At 32.8% G+C, this 19,619-nt stretch overlaps 1 protein-coding gene across 1 annotated transcript in view; it reads right to left on the bottom strand.

Moving 5' to 3' along the window:
• Positions 1-19,619, bottom strand: part of LOC129233014 (elongation factor Tu, mitochondrial-like) — a 91,398-nt gene that overhangs the window by 26,308 nt on the left and 45,471 nt on the right. Inside the window, exons 6-8 of the mRNA XM_054867093.1 lie at positions 13,006-13,167; positions 8,793-8,925; positions 2,586-2,690 (exon numbers count right to left, since the gene is read on the bottom strand). Of these exons, the coding sequence (XP_054723068.1) occupies positions 2,586-2,690; positions 8,793-8,925; positions 13,006-13,167 (400 nt within the window). The remainder of the gene's footprint in view (positions 1-2,585; positions 2,691-8,792; positions 8,926-13,005; positions 13,168-19,619) is intronic.

Raw genomic sequence — 19,619 nt, 5'->3', positions numbered from 1 at the left:
TCGGTGTGTATAAAAAGCGTTACGCATGATAGAGTTTAGTTTCGATTGAGGGGTCTAAGGACCTTTAAACTTCAAAATTTTCGATTTTCTGGAAAAAATGTATGTTATGCACAGTTTAATTCTGAACAATTTGATACCTTATTTATTACCGTACGCCAAAAACTTTTCGAGTTATTGTAAAAAATGCCTAAACTTTCCCCATAGAGATTTATGTTAACAGTAGCTGTTTAAGCCTCTTTTTCTCAGGTGCCGGTTTCTTCGGTTGTCTCGTTTTGCGCGCATGATATCTCAGAAAGTTTCTTATATATATCTGTAAAACTTTTAATGTATGTTTATCTAGTTTATATTTATGACCTGAACCTAAATTTATTTTTTTTAAATTATTTATTTATTTATTTTTTTTTTTTGAAATTTGGTAAGTTAATATCGAAAATTTCCAAAATTTTGGGTAAAAAAATATTTATTTTTAAATATTAACTTTAACTTTTTAGTTGAAATTTAAGTTCAGATCCTTAAGACGTATCAGACAAACATGCATGAAAAGTTTTACGGAAATATATAAGAAACTTTTTAAAATATCATGCGCGCAAAACGAGAAAACCGAAGAAATCGACACCTGATAAAAAGAGGCTTAAACAGCTGCTGTTAACATAAATCTCTACGGGGAAAGTTTACGCATTTTTACAATAACTCGAAAAGTTTTTGGCGTATGGTAATAAATAAGGTATCAAATTGTTCAGAATAAAATTATGCATAACATACATTTTTTCCAGAAAATCGAAAATTCTGAGGATTAAAGGTCCTTAGACCCCTTGAGCATTTGTACTGAGAGTGTATTAGCTCTGTTTATTGCGAGTCATTTCGCTGTGTTGTTTTTTGTATTTGGAAGTAAATACGTGTGTAACCATCGAGTTTACGGTGTTGTGTGATAGTTGCTTAATTGCTGATGATTCATTTAGCAGTTGTTGAAGATCTTTCCTGTACATAGTGTAAATAATTTTCCTGTGTTTTTAATCAAGAACTGTGTCATCCTTTCAAGAAAGTTGGAAGTCGCACCGGATCCGTTACAATATATATATACACACAGAGTGTAATACATACAGAAAAGTATTTTAGATGAATATAAATTTTTGAAATAAATACACGGGTATTTGCCCATTTTGGGCATTTACCCGGGAATATACCCTGGGTATTTACCGCTAAAAATAAATACCCGGGTATTTTACATCACTATGTGCGACAAATGCAGATAGAATAAAAAACGATTTTAAAAGTACTATTTCTACTTAACTTGAATTCAAAATATTAGGTTAAGTTAAGCTGAAAAGGGAAGAAATGAATATTCCTAGGAAATACAATGATATTACAACTTAAGTGATCTCACTTTAAGCTAAGTTTTATTTCATTAATTTTTTCGGAAGACAGACAAAAAGCACAATACAGTCGGACCTCCATATATCGAAGTGGTAAATTTCCGGAAAAAAATTCGATATATAGAAATTTCGATACATAGACACGACCTTATTTTATCGTACAAATCTCCTAAAACACCAAAATTAAAGCTAATTTTCGTGTATGAAGCCTAATTTCTAATTTATATGAGCATCGGATTAAATGAAAGTTGAAAAATAAAAAAATAACAGAAATTACATTTTTGAGCCGTCATACATCTTCATTCTTCGGCAATTAACTTGATTCGCAACATTAGGGGGGGGGTTCGTTTTGACAGTGTAATCGAGAGAAAAGTAAAAAATCAATCTGCTTCACTTGAATGATTTTTACTGCAGCTAAAAAGACTAGGAATGATAATCAACAGACAAAAGGGATGACTTGAAACTGATTTTACAGTGTTACTGGTCACAACTTAGATTTGAAATAAACTTGAGGGACTGTAAGAACTCTCCAGAGCGGAACAACGACCTATCTACACACCCCTCAACCCCAGATTCCTTATGAGTTTCGCAGCAACCTTTAGTGAACATAATTTTCTCCCCTAACCTTCATTTTTCATGAGAAAAAGTCTGAAGTAGAAAAAAATCTACGAATGTCTTGAATTTTTTTTTCGATATATAGAGATTTTTTCGATATATAGAAAATCTTTCTATGTAATGAACATAGAAATTTGCTGGGATTTCAATATATAGAAAATTTCGATATGTGGAAGTTCGATATATGGAGGCTCGACTGTATATCCGAATGTGCAATATAACAAAGCCCGATATAGCAAGGGGTTACTGTAATAATATCAGTCTTCCATATTTTGAATAATACAACTGTACGATTTTTTTATGCATCATCAAAAAATGAAATTAAAAAAAAAATCCTATTATTTCAGAATTTTTTATAGACTATAAAATGATTTAATTACTCATTTGCAATTTTATTTATATTTTTATGTTCTGAAAATGAATTTTAATATTGCTTGAACATTTAAATTACTTTTGATTTGGTTATTTTCACACTTGCACCTCATTTATTTAAACAAGAACATAACAGTTCCAGCAAAAAACAATCACCGCAGGTGAACAACAAGCCCACGATCACCTAAATACCATTAAAATGAGAAAAATGATCGAAAAACTTGCCTGCTATGGTGGACTTTATGTATTTCTTGTATCCAATAATTTCACATTGCACTCCCTTCTTTATTACACCACGTTCCACTCTGCCAGTGGCCACAGTTCCTTTACCTGGTGATTTAAAGAACCACATCATCAACACGCATTGCAGTTTTGATTTTCTGCACTATTCACAAAAAACAAAAGTTACAGCAAATGGAATGCATAGTCTAATAGACAGCTGTAGTTGGGGCAGTGTTGGTCGGATTGGACCCAACTGAGTTGGACCCGATGGTTTTTTTTGAAAAAAACCCATTTAAAAAAATCCCATTATTTTGCCCACTTTTGGGTTTTTTTAAATTTTCTGAGAATTTTTTTAAAAAATTAATTAATTTAAATACTTTCACAAATTTAAACTCCTTTTTTATTTGTTCTTCACCACAGACAATGGATATAAAAATGAATTTTTAACTTTAATAGCATTTCTTAACTCTTAACCGCATTAAAAAAATGCTTCTAAGATTAAAAAAAAATATCTTTAACTTTTTTCTTTAACTGGTCTATAAATAACTCAATTTTATCTTGACAAAGTCCTGTCACGTCTGATTTTCTCAATATTTGTAGATTGTACAGAGGAAACTACTCTAGCTAAAAGGCTTTCATGTGAATTATTTTCTGCAAACCAACACGTCACAAATCTCGAATAAACAAGGTATATTTTTTAGAAATTAACAGGTGTTACAAACGGTCAGACAGAAAACAGAATAGGATGTACAGTATTTTCATTATCTTACGAAAAAGTTTAATATTTCTTACTCTGTACACAGAAATAGAAAAACAAGCAAAATAAAATTCAAAGAAATGTCTTGGTTAAGCTGGAATTCAGTAAAGAGGGATTTAAACTACTTGAAGTTCTACAGTAGTTTTGCATAATAAAATGAAATACAATAAAGTAAAATGCAAAAAAAAAAATGTAGTAATTAAAAGCGAACAATAGATTTTATCACTCGAGACGTAACTTTGCCTTAACTGCTGGTGATTATGGAAACTAAAAAATCTGAAACTTCACCACATATGGCTTTGTCGTCTTTTTTACTTTTCTTCAGAAAACGCTGAATTTTCCAGCTTTATTTTACCCCAAGACAATTTTTGTGCATTGTCCAATACTTACGCTACAATATGCTACTACCCCACATTTTCCCTAAAAAAAGACAAAAACCCCCACATTTCTTTTGAAAAACCCAGCTTTAGTTTTTTTTTTTTTTTTTTTGAGTTTTATTTAAAAAAATCCAAAAAATCCTGGGTCCATGGGCTTTTTAAAAAAAACCCGGGTTTTTGCCAATTATGAGTTGGGGGGGGGGGTGATCAGGGGTGCCCACAGGGGGGGGGGGTTATGGTGCAAGTATGAAATAACGTCAAAAGTAATGAGCTTATGGGCGGAAAGACATCCAACAAAAGCTTTTATTGGATGTTTTTTCATCCATAAGCTCATTATTTTTTGCATTCAAAAAGGCGTTCCCTGTAACCCCGAAACACGTGTCTGCAGCAATCTGCAATTTGTGCTTTTTGACAATGTTATTTCATACTTTACCTTCCAGCACGAAGGTATTTATTATCTTATTATGGTGCACCATGAAAATTTTTAGGGGGATTTTTAAAATTTATTTATTGACTTAAAATTATTTATTCGTTTTACTTTCATTCTGTTCATATTCTATTTCATTTATTTATTTACTGTGTATGTATGTGTGTGTGTCATTGGCGTAACACAGAACTTTTCTAATAAAATAATAATAATCATTAAACATAAATAAATAAAACAAATGAAAAATATTAAAAAAAAGTAAATGAAAAAGAGAACTAGAAATAAAAAATATATTTAAAAAAAAATGAATAAAATAAAAAAAGAGAGCTTAAGAAAAAAATAAAAGAAATAAAAAAGGGAAAAGGTTGAGAAACATGGAAGGGGGGGGGGGATAGGCACCCCTCGGGGTGATGTTCCCCCTGAAATATTTAATTGATTATGCAGTAAGTTACCACCTAAAGACAGATCTAAGGCAGAACAACATGTAATGTACCGAAAGTAGACATCGAGAGACTGCATTTTTGTCGTTCTTAAGGACTGGAATGGCCAATAATTGTGCCAGAGGTATATGCAGGGGCCAATCCAGGATTTTTTTCTGGCTACCTATTTTTGTGAAAGTATTGCATCATTCTATTTTTGTGAAAGTTTTTTTTTATCAGCATTGTTTTTGTGAAATTTTAGAGGCATCCTAATTTTTGTAAAAGAGAAGTAGAACAAGTGAAATTTTAGTTCGAAAAGTGTAAATGTCATCAAGTATTATTTTTAACAGGTTTCGTTTTTGGGGAGGTGTGGGGGGGGGGGGGGGCTAAAAACCTAAGAAGTACCAAAAATACCATCATAATTTCAGCTTAATGGGCTATGTACAGTGTACAATATAGGAAATGATGAGAAAAACGGTTTCCCGAAACAGATGTTTAAAGATAGCGATAATATTGCATAAATACACTTTGGCGAGAAACGGCTAAAAATTAGTCAAAATACTACAAAAAGGTTTCTATTTAAGCAATTGTTCATATAAACCTGCTTATAATTTTATTTTATGAGTATATTTTGTTTTAAAGAGAGAAACAAATTTTATATTTAAAAATAGGCGAATTTTTGTGAAATTTTCGATGTTTTTGTGAAGCCACTGATTTTATTACTTGATTTTTGTGAAAGTACCGATTTCAAAACAAGATTTTTGTGAAGGTACCGAAAAACGGTAGCAAAATCAGCCTGTATTGGGCCCTGATATGTCATCTCTTTGAAGCCTGGAGTGCCGACAAACTGGTAGCTTACGTAAATTCAACACACCAGCGAGAGTCCACATCCATAGTACAGTTCAACTCGTGAATTGAAGGCAAAGTCTAAGTAATTACCAAACTGCAAAATTGTTTTCGGCTACCAGTCTGTTGGCACAGGAGGAATTTTGCGTCGTGGTTAATAAATAAAAATTACGTCACAAAGACAGGGTTTCCGCTACAACGGTCATTTTTCGCAAAATGCCAAAATAATATATATTCTACGAAAATGAAGAGTAAGGCATTTTCGCTTCATTGCTCAAAAGAGAGAAAAAAAAAGGATGCACAATCTGAGAGTGGAATCTTGTCATAAATCTTACGTCAGATGTCATGTTTATGGATGCTATTTGGGGGATCGACCTCAGGGCCCAATACAGGCTGATTTTGCTACCGTTTTTCGGTACCTTCACAAAAATCTGGTTTTGAAATCGGTACTTTCACAAAAATCAAGAAATAAAATCAGTAACTTCACAAAAACATCGAAAAATTCACAACAATTTGCATTTTAAAATATAAAATTTGTTTCTCTGTTTAAAACAAAATATACTCATAAAATAAAATTATAGGCAGGTTTTTATGAACAATCGCTTAAATAGAAACCTTCTTGTAGTATTTTGAATAATTTTTAACTGTTTCTCGCCAAAGTGTATTTATGCAATATTATCGCAATCTTTCAACATCTGTTTTGGGAAACCGTTTTTCTCATAATTTCCTATATTGTGCACAGTACATTGCCTATAAAGCTGAAATTACGATGGTATTTTTCGTACTTCTTAGGTTTTCAGTTGAAAAAAACAAAACAAACGAAACCTGTCAAAAGTAATACTAGATGACATTTACACTTTTCGAACTAAAATTTCACTTGTTCCACTACTTCTTTTACAAAAATTAGGATGCGTCTAAAATTTCACAAAAACAATGCTGATTAAAAAAAAAAAAACTTTCACAAAAATAGAATGATGCAATACTTTCACAAAAATAGGTAGCGAGAAAAAAATCCTGGATTGGCCCCTGCCTGGGCTCATACCTAGTGGGAATGAACCTATATCTTGAATTTTGTCCAAATGCGTGACCCTCAAGGTCGTGCCGTTTGGTCGTCAGATGTCATGTTTATGGATGCTATTTGGAGGATTGACGTAGATCTGGTGTCTCTCACCCAGTCCCATTAAAAAGAACAATATAACATTTGAACAAAACATGTACCAAAATTACATGTACATTTTTAATTACTACATTTTTTTTTTTGCATTTTACTTTATTGTATTTCATTTTGTTATGCAAAACTACTGTAGAACCTCAAGCAGTTTAAATCCTTTTTTACAGAATTCCAGCTTAATCAAGACATTTCTTTGATCTTTATGTTGCCTGTTTTTCTATTTCTTCTGTACAGAGTAACAAATATTAAACTTTTTCATAAGATAATGAAAATACTGTACATCCTGTTCTGTTTTCTGTCTGACCGTTTCTGAAACCTGTTAATTTCTAAAAAATATACCTTGTTTATTCGAGATTTGTGACGTGTTGGTTTGCAGAAAATATTTCACACGAAAGCCTTTTAGCTAGAGTAGTTTCCTCTCTACAATCTACAAATATTGAGAAAATCAGGCGCAACAGGACTCAGTCAAGATAATTTTGAGTTATTTATTGACCCGTTTTAGAAAAAAGTTAAATATATTTATTTAAAATCTTTGAAGCATTTTTTAATGCCGTTACGAGTTAAGAAATAGTATTAAAGTTCAAAATTCATTTTTAATGTCCATTCTCTGCTGTGAAGAGCAAATGAAAAAAAAGTATAAATTGGGAAAATATTTAAATTAATTAATTTTTTTAAAAATTTCTCAGAAAATTTTAAAAAACCCAAAAGTGGGCTAAATAATGGTTTTTTTTAATGGGTTTTCACAAAAAACCCATTGGGTCCAATCCGGCCAACCCTGTACACAGTTGCTACGAATAACGGCTAATACCAGGGTTTCCGCTACGGTCGCATTTTTCGCATAATGCGAAAACACTATCTGAATTGCGAAAATAAAGAAATGCATTTTCGCTTTTTTGCTCAAATAAAAAATAAATTAGTTTTTTAAATAAAGAAGAAATGCATGCTCCTAGAGAGGAAGCATGCATGGCGATAATCAACTTGATCTTTTTTAAATCTTAGCTAAGATGTTTAAACTACAATTAAGTTCAATAACTATTAGTTTTATCCGGCATTATGTCCCCCCCCCCCCAAAAACTGCTTTATTAGGAGGAGGGGACTGCAACATTCTAAACACCAATCATGTTTTCTTTTTTTATTTTATGTTTTAAAAAAAATTGCTGTTGTACTTATTTCTTCAAGGATGTCACAAATGAAATATGAATTTTATTTTCAACCGGAGATGAAACACACTGAGGCATATATAAATATATGAGAATGTGTAACATTTTACCATTTCGCTAACATTTTTCCATCAATTTTAGCTTTTATGCTGAAGAACTTTTGAACCCAACTTAAACCCTGAGGAGTATTGGAGGAGTTTTGAAGGAGCGTACGAACCCTGCCATTAAAAAGAAGAATACAGTCGGACCTCCATATATCGAAGTAGCAAATTGCCGGAAAAAAATTCGATATATAGAAATTTCGATATATAGAAACACAATCTTATTTTATCATAAAAATATCCTAAAACATTAAAATTAAAACTAATTTTCGTGCACGAAACCCAACTTCTAATTTAAACGAGCATCGGATTAAATGAAAGTTAATAATTAAAAGTTTAACAGAAATTACATTTTTGCTCCTCCATACACCTTCATTCTTCAGAAATTCAACTTGAACCGCCACATTAGGGGATTTTCGTGTTAACAATGTAATCGAGGGAAAAGTAAAAAATCAATCTACTTAACTTGAATGATTTTGACTGAAGTTAAAAATACTAGGAATGATAATCAACAGACAAAAGGGATAACTTGAAACTGATTTTAGTGTTACTGGTTGCAACTAAGATTTGAAATAAACTTGAGGGAATTTAAGAACTCCAGAACGGAACAACGACCCTATCTACACACCCCCTGAGCCCCCTATTCCTTATGAATTTCGCAGCAACCTTTAGTGATCATAATTTTCTCCGCTAACCTTCATTTTTCATGAGAAATACAGTCTAAAGTGGAAAAAAACCTACGAATGTCTCGAAAAAAATTTCGATATATAGAGATTTTTTCGATATATAGAAACAATTTTTCTATGTAATGAACATAGAAATTTGCTGGGATTTCGATATATATAGAAAATTTCGATATGTGGAAGTTCGATATATGGAGGCTCGACTGTATAACATTTGTGCAAAACATGTACCAAAATTATGAATAAAATTGAAAGGTACATAATCGCACCTGGTATGGAATGAACGTGCTCGATCGGCAAAAGGAAAGGCTTGTCCAAATCTCGAGCCGGAGTGGGGATGTGTTCGTCGATGGTTTCCAGCAACTTCAGGATGGAGTTGGCTCCTTTCTCCGGGTCTTTACCCTTCATGAAAAACATTACATTACAAGATTTATTCACAAAACATAAATGATAATTAAATTAGCAACTAAGGCAAAACACCAGTAGTGGCCACTTCTAGTCTTACCCGAAAGTAACACCCCTACTTTCAAAACAAAACTTGTTAATTTTCAGAAGGGGGGTTACGCGGTGTTGCCGGATTGGGGGAATTTTCCCCATTTTGGGGGAAATCTGGCGCTCTCTGGAGAAATTTTGGAGAAATGGGTTTTGCAGGGAATTCTTTGGGGAAAAATATTTTCCTTGGGGAAAACCTGGGGGATAAAAACCCTCGGGAAAAAAGATTTTTTTTTCGTATTTTAATTCGCGTAAAGAAGTAGTGGCGACATTGTTTGTATCAAACAGCGTTGGGTTCGCTTTGCTCAACTTTATGGAGTTAGCATTTCGTATTATGTGGAATATTATGCTACGGAATTCACATTAATAATTTTGTGTGAAAACCGGGGGGGGGGGGGGGGGGAACCTCGGGAAAAAAATAATTGTGATTAAATTTGCATTTTGACATCTGGTAGTTACATTGTTTGCATCAAACAGTGTTGGGTTAGCTTTGCTCAACTTTATGGAGTTTGCATTTTGTATTATGTGGAATATTATGCTACGGAATTCGCATTAATAGTTCTGCGTGAGTTATTAGTTGATACTTGAAACAGGTAAAAATAAGTGTGATGAAGAGTGTTCTTGGATAAATATATACAAAAATCATAGTTTAAATGTACATACAGAAGCAGAGTAGTAAATGCAAGTAGAAAAAAAAACATTTGGCTATTTCTTATACTTTGGTCAGGCGCTTGTATTTATGACTAGTGGCACCCACATGGCTTTGCCCGTAGTAGAAAATTAAAAGGTGTTTTGGTTCCCCTGTATATTTACAAATAATGCATGATGAATTTCTCGCCAATTCGCTTGCCCGCGTTACGGTTCCACGTTATGATAACTTGGTAATTTAGTCGTCCATTTTATTATAATTTTGCTCGGGAAAATGTTCTTAAAATTGGAATAGAAAAAGAACAAAATCGAATTTTCGAAAAATCACTTTGAAGTGCACACCCTCATGCTGCAAACTAATTCTTTGCCAAACTTCATGAAAATCGGTCGAACGGTCTAGGTGCTATGCGCGTCACAGAGATCCTGACAGAGAGACTTTCAGCTTTATTATTAGTAAAGATAAAAAAAAAAAAATAAAGAAAACAAAAAAAAAACGAAAATGTGAAGAAAAAAAAGTTGGGGAATTTTATAAGAAAATTCAGCTATTTTGGGAAAAAAAAAAAATTTTCAAGAGACAAAAATATTAGAGGAAGTCGACTCATTTTATGAAAATACTAGCTGTGTCGACCGGCTTTGCACGGTCTACCTCGAAAATAAAAGTTATGTCAAGTGACGCCTGTTCAACCCTCAGAATTGGACAAAAAGAAAAGAAAAAAAAAATCAGTGAAATTTTGCAGCAGATTGCAGAAAATCCCCAAAAAGTAAACATTTTAAATCCCCTGATTACAGGAAAAGCCTCAAAACAAAAACAAGAATTTTACTTGTTCATATTCGAGAAAAAAAAATGGCAACAAATCTTTCATCTCAATGATTTTCTTCACGCTCACATACATTTTAATAAAAGCATTGTTGCGGAAAGTTGAGATGAAGCACTGAATAATAATTTGAATGGAGGAAAGCCTTCGAAAAATAGGGATTTCCAAGCTTCATAATGAATAGTTTTCAATGGATAACTCCGCTAATTATTATCGGAGGATTCTGTTAAATAGCCAAACATGAAGAGGGGAAGATGACGAATCCATCGATACCTGGTTCGATGGTCAGTTCACTGTCGTTCGGGAGAAGAAGCTTGGACATAGATAGATAGATACTCAGATTTTATATGTATAAGATTACTGGAAAAATAATTTTTGCATTTGGGGAATTTTGATAGAAAACATCGCTTTTTGGGGAAAAGTTGGAAGGAAATTGGGGAAATCTGGATTCGACCATCTGGCAACACTGGGGTTATGATCGAGATTTTTTTGAAAAATGAGCCAAAATAATTGTTTTTAATAGTATTCATTTTAGAGTACAGAAAAGAAATAAGTAAATAAGAGTTAATGTTAATGAAGAGTGAGAAATCAATTAATAAAAACCTGTCTAATTTTCTAGTAGTAATAAATTGCATGTGGGCGCCATTTTTTCAAAAGAAAGGATTTTGTACCTTAGTTGGCGAAATCCCTGTAGTTTATCGCTTGAAAATTCATCATGTACTGAATGTAATAAGGTTACAGTAAAAGAAGCAAAATCTTAATGTTCTTGTTTCAGAAGAGAAGCAAAAACCGCAATCACGACCGCCAATTCGTTACGAAGATCGTAATTTCGAAAACTGGGCTTTGCAAAGTTCGCGAACGCAAACAGAGACAAATCTCTCATTTGATTTTGCGAAATATACATTTCTGATGATCGTTAACTCGTTCAATTACTTTATTCTACCTTTAAAAAAGGTTATTTTTACATTTCGCGCTACATTTTAAGCAACGCATTTCCAAAATGGCGCCAGGTTTTCAAAATGGCGTCGTGTTGGAGATTGTTCATTTTCACAAGTCAGAACAAAATCGCTCCTTCCAAAATAAATAAAAAGCAGTACAGTCATATAAATTTCTGCTGTAATACTATTAAAAAAAAAACAGGCGCCCTTGCATCAAAACAATTTGGAAAGAATAAACCGTGGAGACAAGTTTTTTTTTCTTTTATGTTCAAATCATTCTGTTTTCTTTTCCTTCTTTTTTTTTTAGAAAAGAAAACCTGCACATGGGGGCGGTGGGGGGGGGGGAGAACTAAACCTTTGCAATTGCTTTCCAAGTAAAGTAGAAAATGTTATCCCTTTTTTTTTTAGAGAGAGTGGAAAATGAAGATGATCCAATTTTTTTTTCAGGTGAAAAAGGGGGGGGGGTATATTCAGAATTTTAAAATAATTTCACTTTCCACGAAAAAGGGGGGGGGCTTAATCGATAGGGGGGTTACTTTCGGGATTTTACGGTATATACTTTGAAGAAAAAAATGAACAATAATAACGTGATTTTTTGGTCGATACTTAATGTAACAATCCAGTTGCATCCATTTTATTCATCTGTTATTTGAATTCAAAGTAAGTAAGGTAAATATTTCGGATGGGAGTCAGGGGCCAATCCAGGATATTTTTCTCTCTACCTATTTTTGTGAAAGTTTTTTTTTTTTATCAGCATTGTTTTTGTGAAATTTTAGACGCATCCTAATTTTTGTAAAAGAAGTAGTGGAACAAGTGTAATTTTAGTTTGAAAAGTGTAAATGTCATCTAGTATTATTTTTAACAGGTTTCGTTTTTTGGGGAGGAGGGGGAACTAAAAACTTAAGAAGTACGAAAAATACCATCATAATTTCAGCTTAATGGGCTATGTACTGTGTACAATTTGGAAATTATGAGAAAATGGTTCCCCAAAACATGTTAAAAGATTGCGATAATATTGCATAAATACACTTTGGAGAGAAACGACTAAAAATTAGTTAAAATACCACAAAAAGGTTGCTATTTAAGCGATTGTTCATATAAACCTGCTTAGAATTTATTTTATAAGTAAATTTTGTTTCAAACAGAGAAACGTATTTTATATTTTAAAATGCGAATTTTTGCGAAATTTTCTATGTTTTTGTGAAGCTACCTGATTTTACTATTTGATTTTTGTGAAAGTACCTATTTCAAAACAAGATTTTTGTGAAGGTACCGAAAAACGGTAGCAAAATCAGCCTGTATTGGGCCCTGATGTCGGATGGCCACTGCTGAAAATTTCAGATTTTGGAGTGGCCACTGCTGGATCCAATTTGAGTTTTGAAAAAAAAATGGATAAAAATTGAATTTCTGGCATTTTTAGAAATCGGGGAAGATTTAGAAAGCGTTGGGCTACAAAACGCTCGTTGAGTTTCAAGAGGGGCAATGAATATTGTAGACCTAAAGTCTAAAAATGTACTACACTGTAGCCTCTACTAGTGTGTTTTACTTTAATGAATTTAATGACGAACAAAAAATATTGAAAATATTACTTCGAGAGCATACAACGCAGACCCGAAAACGAAAGGTATTTTATCCCCGTCGTATCCGATTTCTGTCATCAACTCGCGAAGTTCCATCTCCACCAGTTCCGACATTTCCTGATCAGCACTGTCCACTTTGTTGATGAATACTACGATGTGTTCGATTCCAATCTGTAAAAGAAATAAAGTTACATGAAATTTAACAAAATATTTTTTAAATAAAATTCCTGTCAGTTATAGAAAAAGACTAATTACACTTATTTATTTTTTTTAATGAAAAAAGGGATTTACTTGAAGGAAGTCATAAGCTTAATCAGGGGGCAATCCAGGATTTTTTTCTTGCTACCTATTTTTGTGAAAGTATTGCATCATTCTATTTTTGTGAATGTTTTTTTTTTTTTATCAGCATTGTTTTTGTGAACTTTTAGAGGCATCCTCATTTTTGTAAAAGAGAAGTAGAACAGGTGAAATTTTAGTTCAAAAAGTGAAAATGTCATCCAGAATTATTTTTAACAGGTTTCGTTTTTTAGGTGGGGGGGGGGCTAAAAACCTAAGAAGTACGAAAAATACCATCGTAATTTCAGCTTAGTAGGCTATGTACTGTGTATAATATAGGAAATGATGAGAAAAACGGTTTCCCAAAACAGATGTCGAAAGATTGCGACAATATTGCATCAATACACTTTGGCGTGAAACAGCTAAAAATTAGTTAAAATACCACAAAAAGGTTGCTATTTGAGCGATTGTTCATATAAACCTGCTTAGAATTTTATTTTATGAGTCAATTTTGTTTTAAACAGAGAAACAAGTTTTATATTTTAAAATGCAAATTGTTGTGAAATTTTCAATGTTTTTGTGAAGTTACTGATTTTATTACTTGATTTTTGTGAATGTACCTATTTCAAAACAAGATTTTTGTGAAGGTACCGCAAAACAGTAGCAAAATCAGCCTGTGTTGGGCCCTGTTAATTGAAAAGTTTAGCAAAGTGCAGAAAGTTAAAAACACACAAAACCATTCAAAATGCACAAAATAACAATATCATGAGCAGTAATATTCCCATCAATTTTTATGAGGATACTAGCTGCGTCGCCCAGCTTTGCACTAGACATAACTATTATTTACCTCGAAAATAATAGTTATGTCTAGTGACACGTGTTCAACAATCAGACTTGAACAAAACAAAAATCAGAAATTTTGAGGCAGATTGCGGGAAAATAACTAAAAAGTAAACATTTTAAAAACCCCGATTGCAGGAAAAGCCTCAAAACAAAAACCATTTTTTTTTGTATATATTCGAGAAAAAAATGGCAACAGATCTTTCATCTCAATGATTTTCTTCACCGCTATACATTTTAATAAAAGCATCGTTGCGGAAAGTGGAGATGAAGCACTGAATAATAACTTGAATGGAGGAAAGCCTTCGAAAAATAGGGGTTTTATGTCGAAATCTAAGTGTCATAAATTATATAGTTCTTAATGGATATCTCCGCTCATTATTATCGGAGGATTATGTTAAATAGCCAAACATGAAGAAGACGAATCCATCGATACCTGGTTCGATGGTCAGTTCGCTGTCGTTTGGGAGAAGAAGCTTGGACATACATAGATACGCTCAGTTTTTAATTATATAAGAGATACTCCCAGTGATCCCTTATGCACAATATGTGTACGTGATTATAGGGTGTTGATTTATTAAGTGTCACGAAGTATAAAGAAATAAGGTTACTCATTTCTTTATATGAAACGTTACGAAAATGTGGTTAACATAAATATATTGTAACGGATCCGCTGGGACTTCCAACTTTCTCGAAAGGACGACACAGTTCTTGATTAAAAACACAGGAAATTTATTTACACTATGTACAGGACAGATTATTAACAACTGCTAAATTAATCATCAGCAATTAAGCAAATGGGTCATTTTCTCTAAACTGCTAAATTCTTGTCCTCGCTCCAAAAATAACAAACTAACTAGTATAGAAATAAAACTGACGCTAGAATGCTTTAACAACATGTTTTTATGTTTGTAAAATAAGTCAAAACAAACACTCTATTATTATTATACATTTAAATAATTTTTTGACATGATAAATGTCATTCCCCTGTGTGTCCCTACCTCCACCTTAAAGCAAAATCAGCTCTAAAGATTCAGGAAGCCATGCATATTTGTACAGAAATCGTTGTTTAACCTCTTAACAAGTGTCATGCAATGTTGTAAAATAGAAAAATAAAAAATTTTCAAGGTTTGAACTATTTAAAAAAAATAGTAAAAAATGTCCTTTGATTTTTTGTCATTCCCCTGTCGAGGAATGGAATGAATGTTTCTCACACCTGGTAATAGTTGTATTAACTCATAATTTAATCTTTGAATTCTGGTCTCATCATAGAAATAATCTTAATTAGTTCTTTTTGAATAAATACACGGTGTCGAGTTTTATTCGGGTGATATCAAGTTAAATCTTGATATGTATTTTTAATGACTGTCACTACCCTGTCTTTGATAATTCATTTAATTTTGTAATAATCGCTCAATGAATGATTGACTCTTGTTTGTATAGAGTTCCCCCCCTTACTTTAAGTGACATTGATGTTTGTTGTTTGCAGTTATGACAATATATAGGTTAACTTTAATTTTTGTGATTCCCCTGTCGTCTTTCCCCTGTAAAATGTAAAGGAAACAAATAACCACAATAACTACTTTTTGGATACCACAACATTGGATCTTTTTCAATTTCATAAAAGTAGTGTTTCCTTTTCCCACATAAATTATAATATCGTCAGTAAAACCCATTATTTCCTCTAAGTGTCATTCCCCTGGCACAGTGAATGCCATTCCTTGCCCTGTCCAAATTGCGCTGTTTAGGGAAAATGACCCAAATATCAATCAACATCATAAACTCAACGGTTACACACGTATTTACATCCAAATACATAAAACAACACAGCAAAATACTTGAAACACACCGCCAGCTCAGTCATTTCCGGCCGAGGACTGCAGTTTCATGCTTATTAGCACTCATCAGCCCGGCATAGGAAAGTGACTGAGCTGGAGGTGGAAAACCTCTTAAGGAGCCAAGAGTGCGAAACAAGCTGGTAGCTAATATAGAATTAGCAGACCAGACGAGTGACCGAAGCAATGGTTCGGTTCAACTCGAAGATTGAACACCAGGCAAGGTATATTCCGTAAATTACCGCCCATTAGCCAGGGCTAAAGCAGAAATACGTGAAATACACCGCCAGCTCAGTCAGCGAAATGCCTCGCAATAAACAGAGCTGATACACTCTCAGTACAACTTCTCAATCGAGACTGACTTTTTATCATGCGGCACGGCTATTTATAGACATCGAAAAGTTTCCACAATATTCCAAATGCTTCTCGTATTTTCTTTTCATTCACAAATTTTATCATTCAGAATTGAGGGGGCTGTATATTCATGACAAGAAACTATTTACAGGTTACGTTACTACAATAATTTTAGATAAGAGATAATTTAATAAAAGCCAAATTTAGCTAGATTACGACAAATTAATCACAAAAATAATTACTATTTACAAAATTTGTATCAATATCTTTCCTACAGACTTTTATTTTGATGAAAATTCAGGAGATATTTACTTCATTAAGGGGTCTAAGGACCTTTAAACTTCAAAATTTGATTTTCTGGAAAAAATATATGTTATGCACAGTTTAATTCTGAACAATTTGATACCTTATTTATTACTATACGCCAAAAACTTTGCGAGTTATTGTAAAAATGCCTAAACTTTCCCCGTAGAGTTTTATGTTAACAGTAGCTGTTTAAGCCTCTTTTTCTCAGGAGCCGGTTTCTTCGGTTTTCTCGTTTTGCGCGCATGATATCTCAGAAAGTTTCTTATATATGTCCATAAAACTTTTAATGTATGTTAATCTGGTTTATATTTATGACCTGAACCTAAATTTATTTACTTTTTGAAAATTATTTATTTATTTTTTTGAAATTTGGTAAGTTAATATCGAAAATTTCCAAAATTTTGGGTAAAAAATATTTATTTTTAAATATTAACTTTAACTTTTTAGTTGAAATTTAGGTTCAGATCGTTAAGATGTATCAGACAAACATGCATGAAAAGTTTTACGGAAATATATTAAAAACTTTCTGAAATATCATGCGCGCAAAACGAGAAAACCGAAGAAATCGGCACCTGAGAAAAAGAGGCTTAAACAGCGGCTGTTAACATAAATCTCTGCGGGGAAAGTTTACGCATTTTTACGATAACTCGAAAAGTTTGTTTTTGGCGTATGGTAATAAATAAGGTATCAAATTGTTCAAAATAAAATTATGCATAACATATGTTTTTTCCAGAAAATCGAAAATTCTGAAGATTAAAGGTCCTTAGACCCCTTAAGCGTTTGGGAGGGATGCATAGGATTCAAGATTCTCTCGAACAAAATGAGGAAGTTGGCAGCTTGGACTTTGAAAAAATCAATTTATACACCAATTCAACTTAAAAAGTATCTTTTTATTAATTGGTTGTGATTCAAAAACAACAATACAGTAGAGTCTTGAAAATTCGAGGCTCAAAAGTCCGAGGTTCCGCTTAAGGTGCTTTGTTGATATGGTTAAGGTATACTTTTTATAGACAAAAAATGTTTTGATTTGAAAATAGAAATATTTTGCTATGTAAAACTTCCTTAACAACATAATCTATCTTATACATATAAAATCTGAGTATCTATCTATCTATCTGTGTCCAAGCTTCTTCTCCCGTACGACAGTGAACGGACCATCGAACCAGGTATCGATGGATTCGTCATCTTCCCGTCTTCATGTTTGGCTATTTAACATAATCCTCCGATAATAATTAGCGGAGATATCAATTAAAAATTATTCATTATGACTCTTAGATTTCAAAATAAAATCCATATTTTTCGAAGGCTTTCCTCCATTCAAATTATTATTCAGTGCTTCAACTCAACTTTCCGGATGAACGCTTTTATTAAAATTTACAGCGTGAAGAAAATCATTGAAAAGAAACATCTGTTGCAATTTCTTTTTCTCGAATATGCTCAGGTAAAATTCTTGTTTTTGTTTTGAGGCTTTTCCTGTAATCAGGGGAATTAAATTGTTTACTTTTTTGGGGGGGTTTCCGCAATCTGCCGCAAAACTACACTGACTTTTTTTTTTCTTTTGGTTCAAGCCTGAGTGTTGAACTTGCGTCACTTGACATAACTTTTATTTTCGAGGTGGACCGTGCAAAGCCGGGCGACGCAGCTAGTACATATAATAAAATAAGATGTTTGTGTGTGTGTGTGTGGCGTGCATCCCGGGAAAACGGTAAGGCCTAGAAAGATGAAATTTGGTATACAGGTACAGTTTCTGCCGAAGATGTGCGCCTCGGGCTTCGATTTTTGACATTTTAGTTAGAAAAAAAAAGTTATTTAATGTTTTATGTGTTTTTTTTTTTGCACGTTTTAGTACTTTTTACCTCACAGACCCCGAACCAATCGCACCACACAAATATTTTTTGTACTATAGTGTCGGAAATTTAATTTTAAATATGATGAATGAAAAAAGTTTGAAGATAGAGCAATTTTTGTATTTTCTATGAATTTGTGAAAAAACCTTTAATTTACATTTTTTCCTGGGTTTTATTTTTTCCTAATATCATCCTGCGAGAAGTATCAAAGCCTCATTTCTGAAATTTATGTTAGTAATAGTAAAAACATTTCGCCCTCTTCAAAAGAAAAAAGTTCTTAAAAATACGCAATAGTTTTTTTTTTTTTTACAATTTTTTTTAATGCCGAACACATGTCTTTCCACGCATCGGTCGAAAAAAGCGTTCTTCAATCTTTTATGCTTTTGACGTCACTACTTGGATTTCGATTCGATATTTACGATGGAATCTTAATCGCAAACAGTGTTAATTTTTTTTTAACTATATAGCTTACTTCTACATTTTATGACGTGATGGCCACGTGTTTTTCCGGCAGCGCTTGCTTTTTTTCTTTCCTTTTTTTGTTTTATTTAGGGATTGCATTTATTCCCCCCCCCCCCCAAACTGGACATTTTGCTGTATCTATATTACGTTACATTTCATAGTTGTGCGCATTTAATTCAATAAAAACAGCGAGATTTTTTTTTCTTTGTCAAACGCTACCTTTTGCACACTACGGGGAATTTGAGCTTTTTTTGCTCTACTTAAATAAAAAAAAGTGGTTTTTTGAGTGATCTTTTTTTTTTTATTAGGAAATGGACGGGGAGATTAAAATAAATAGAGATGGATAAGAAAATTTAGAGATAGATTGTAAAGGTAGAAAGCTGCCGAAGGCGGCAATCTTTCTCTCTCTCTTGGCGTAAAAATGTGAACGGCACAAAAAAAAAAAGATAGAGATGGACTGATACTGCTGCCAAATTTATTTAAACAGCCGCCGAAGGCGGCAAACTTGAACAGGGTGGCGACAGGAACTGTGAAAAAAAGTTCCCTGACTTTTCCCTGATTAAGTTCACCAAATTTAACTGATTTACGTTACCAATGATAATGGTTTCCTTTCTTTGCTCTACTTGAAAATCCATTGTATATTTGTATAAAATGCAGTATTTTAAACGTTTTCAGTTGTGTAAAGTTGTTGAACTAAAGATAC

This window comes from Uloborus diversus, unplaced genomic scaffold (assembly GCF_026930045.1).
Source record: "Uloborus diversus isolate 005 unplaced genomic scaffold, Udiv.v.3.1 scaffold_15, whole genome shotgun sequence".
Classification (NCBI taxonomy): domain Eukaryota; kingdom Metazoa; phylum Arthropoda; class Arachnida; order Araneae; family Uloboridae; genus Uloborus; species Uloborus diversus.
Note: the sequence above shows the minus strand (reverse complement) of the source record. Positions and strands in the feature narration are given on the sequence as shown.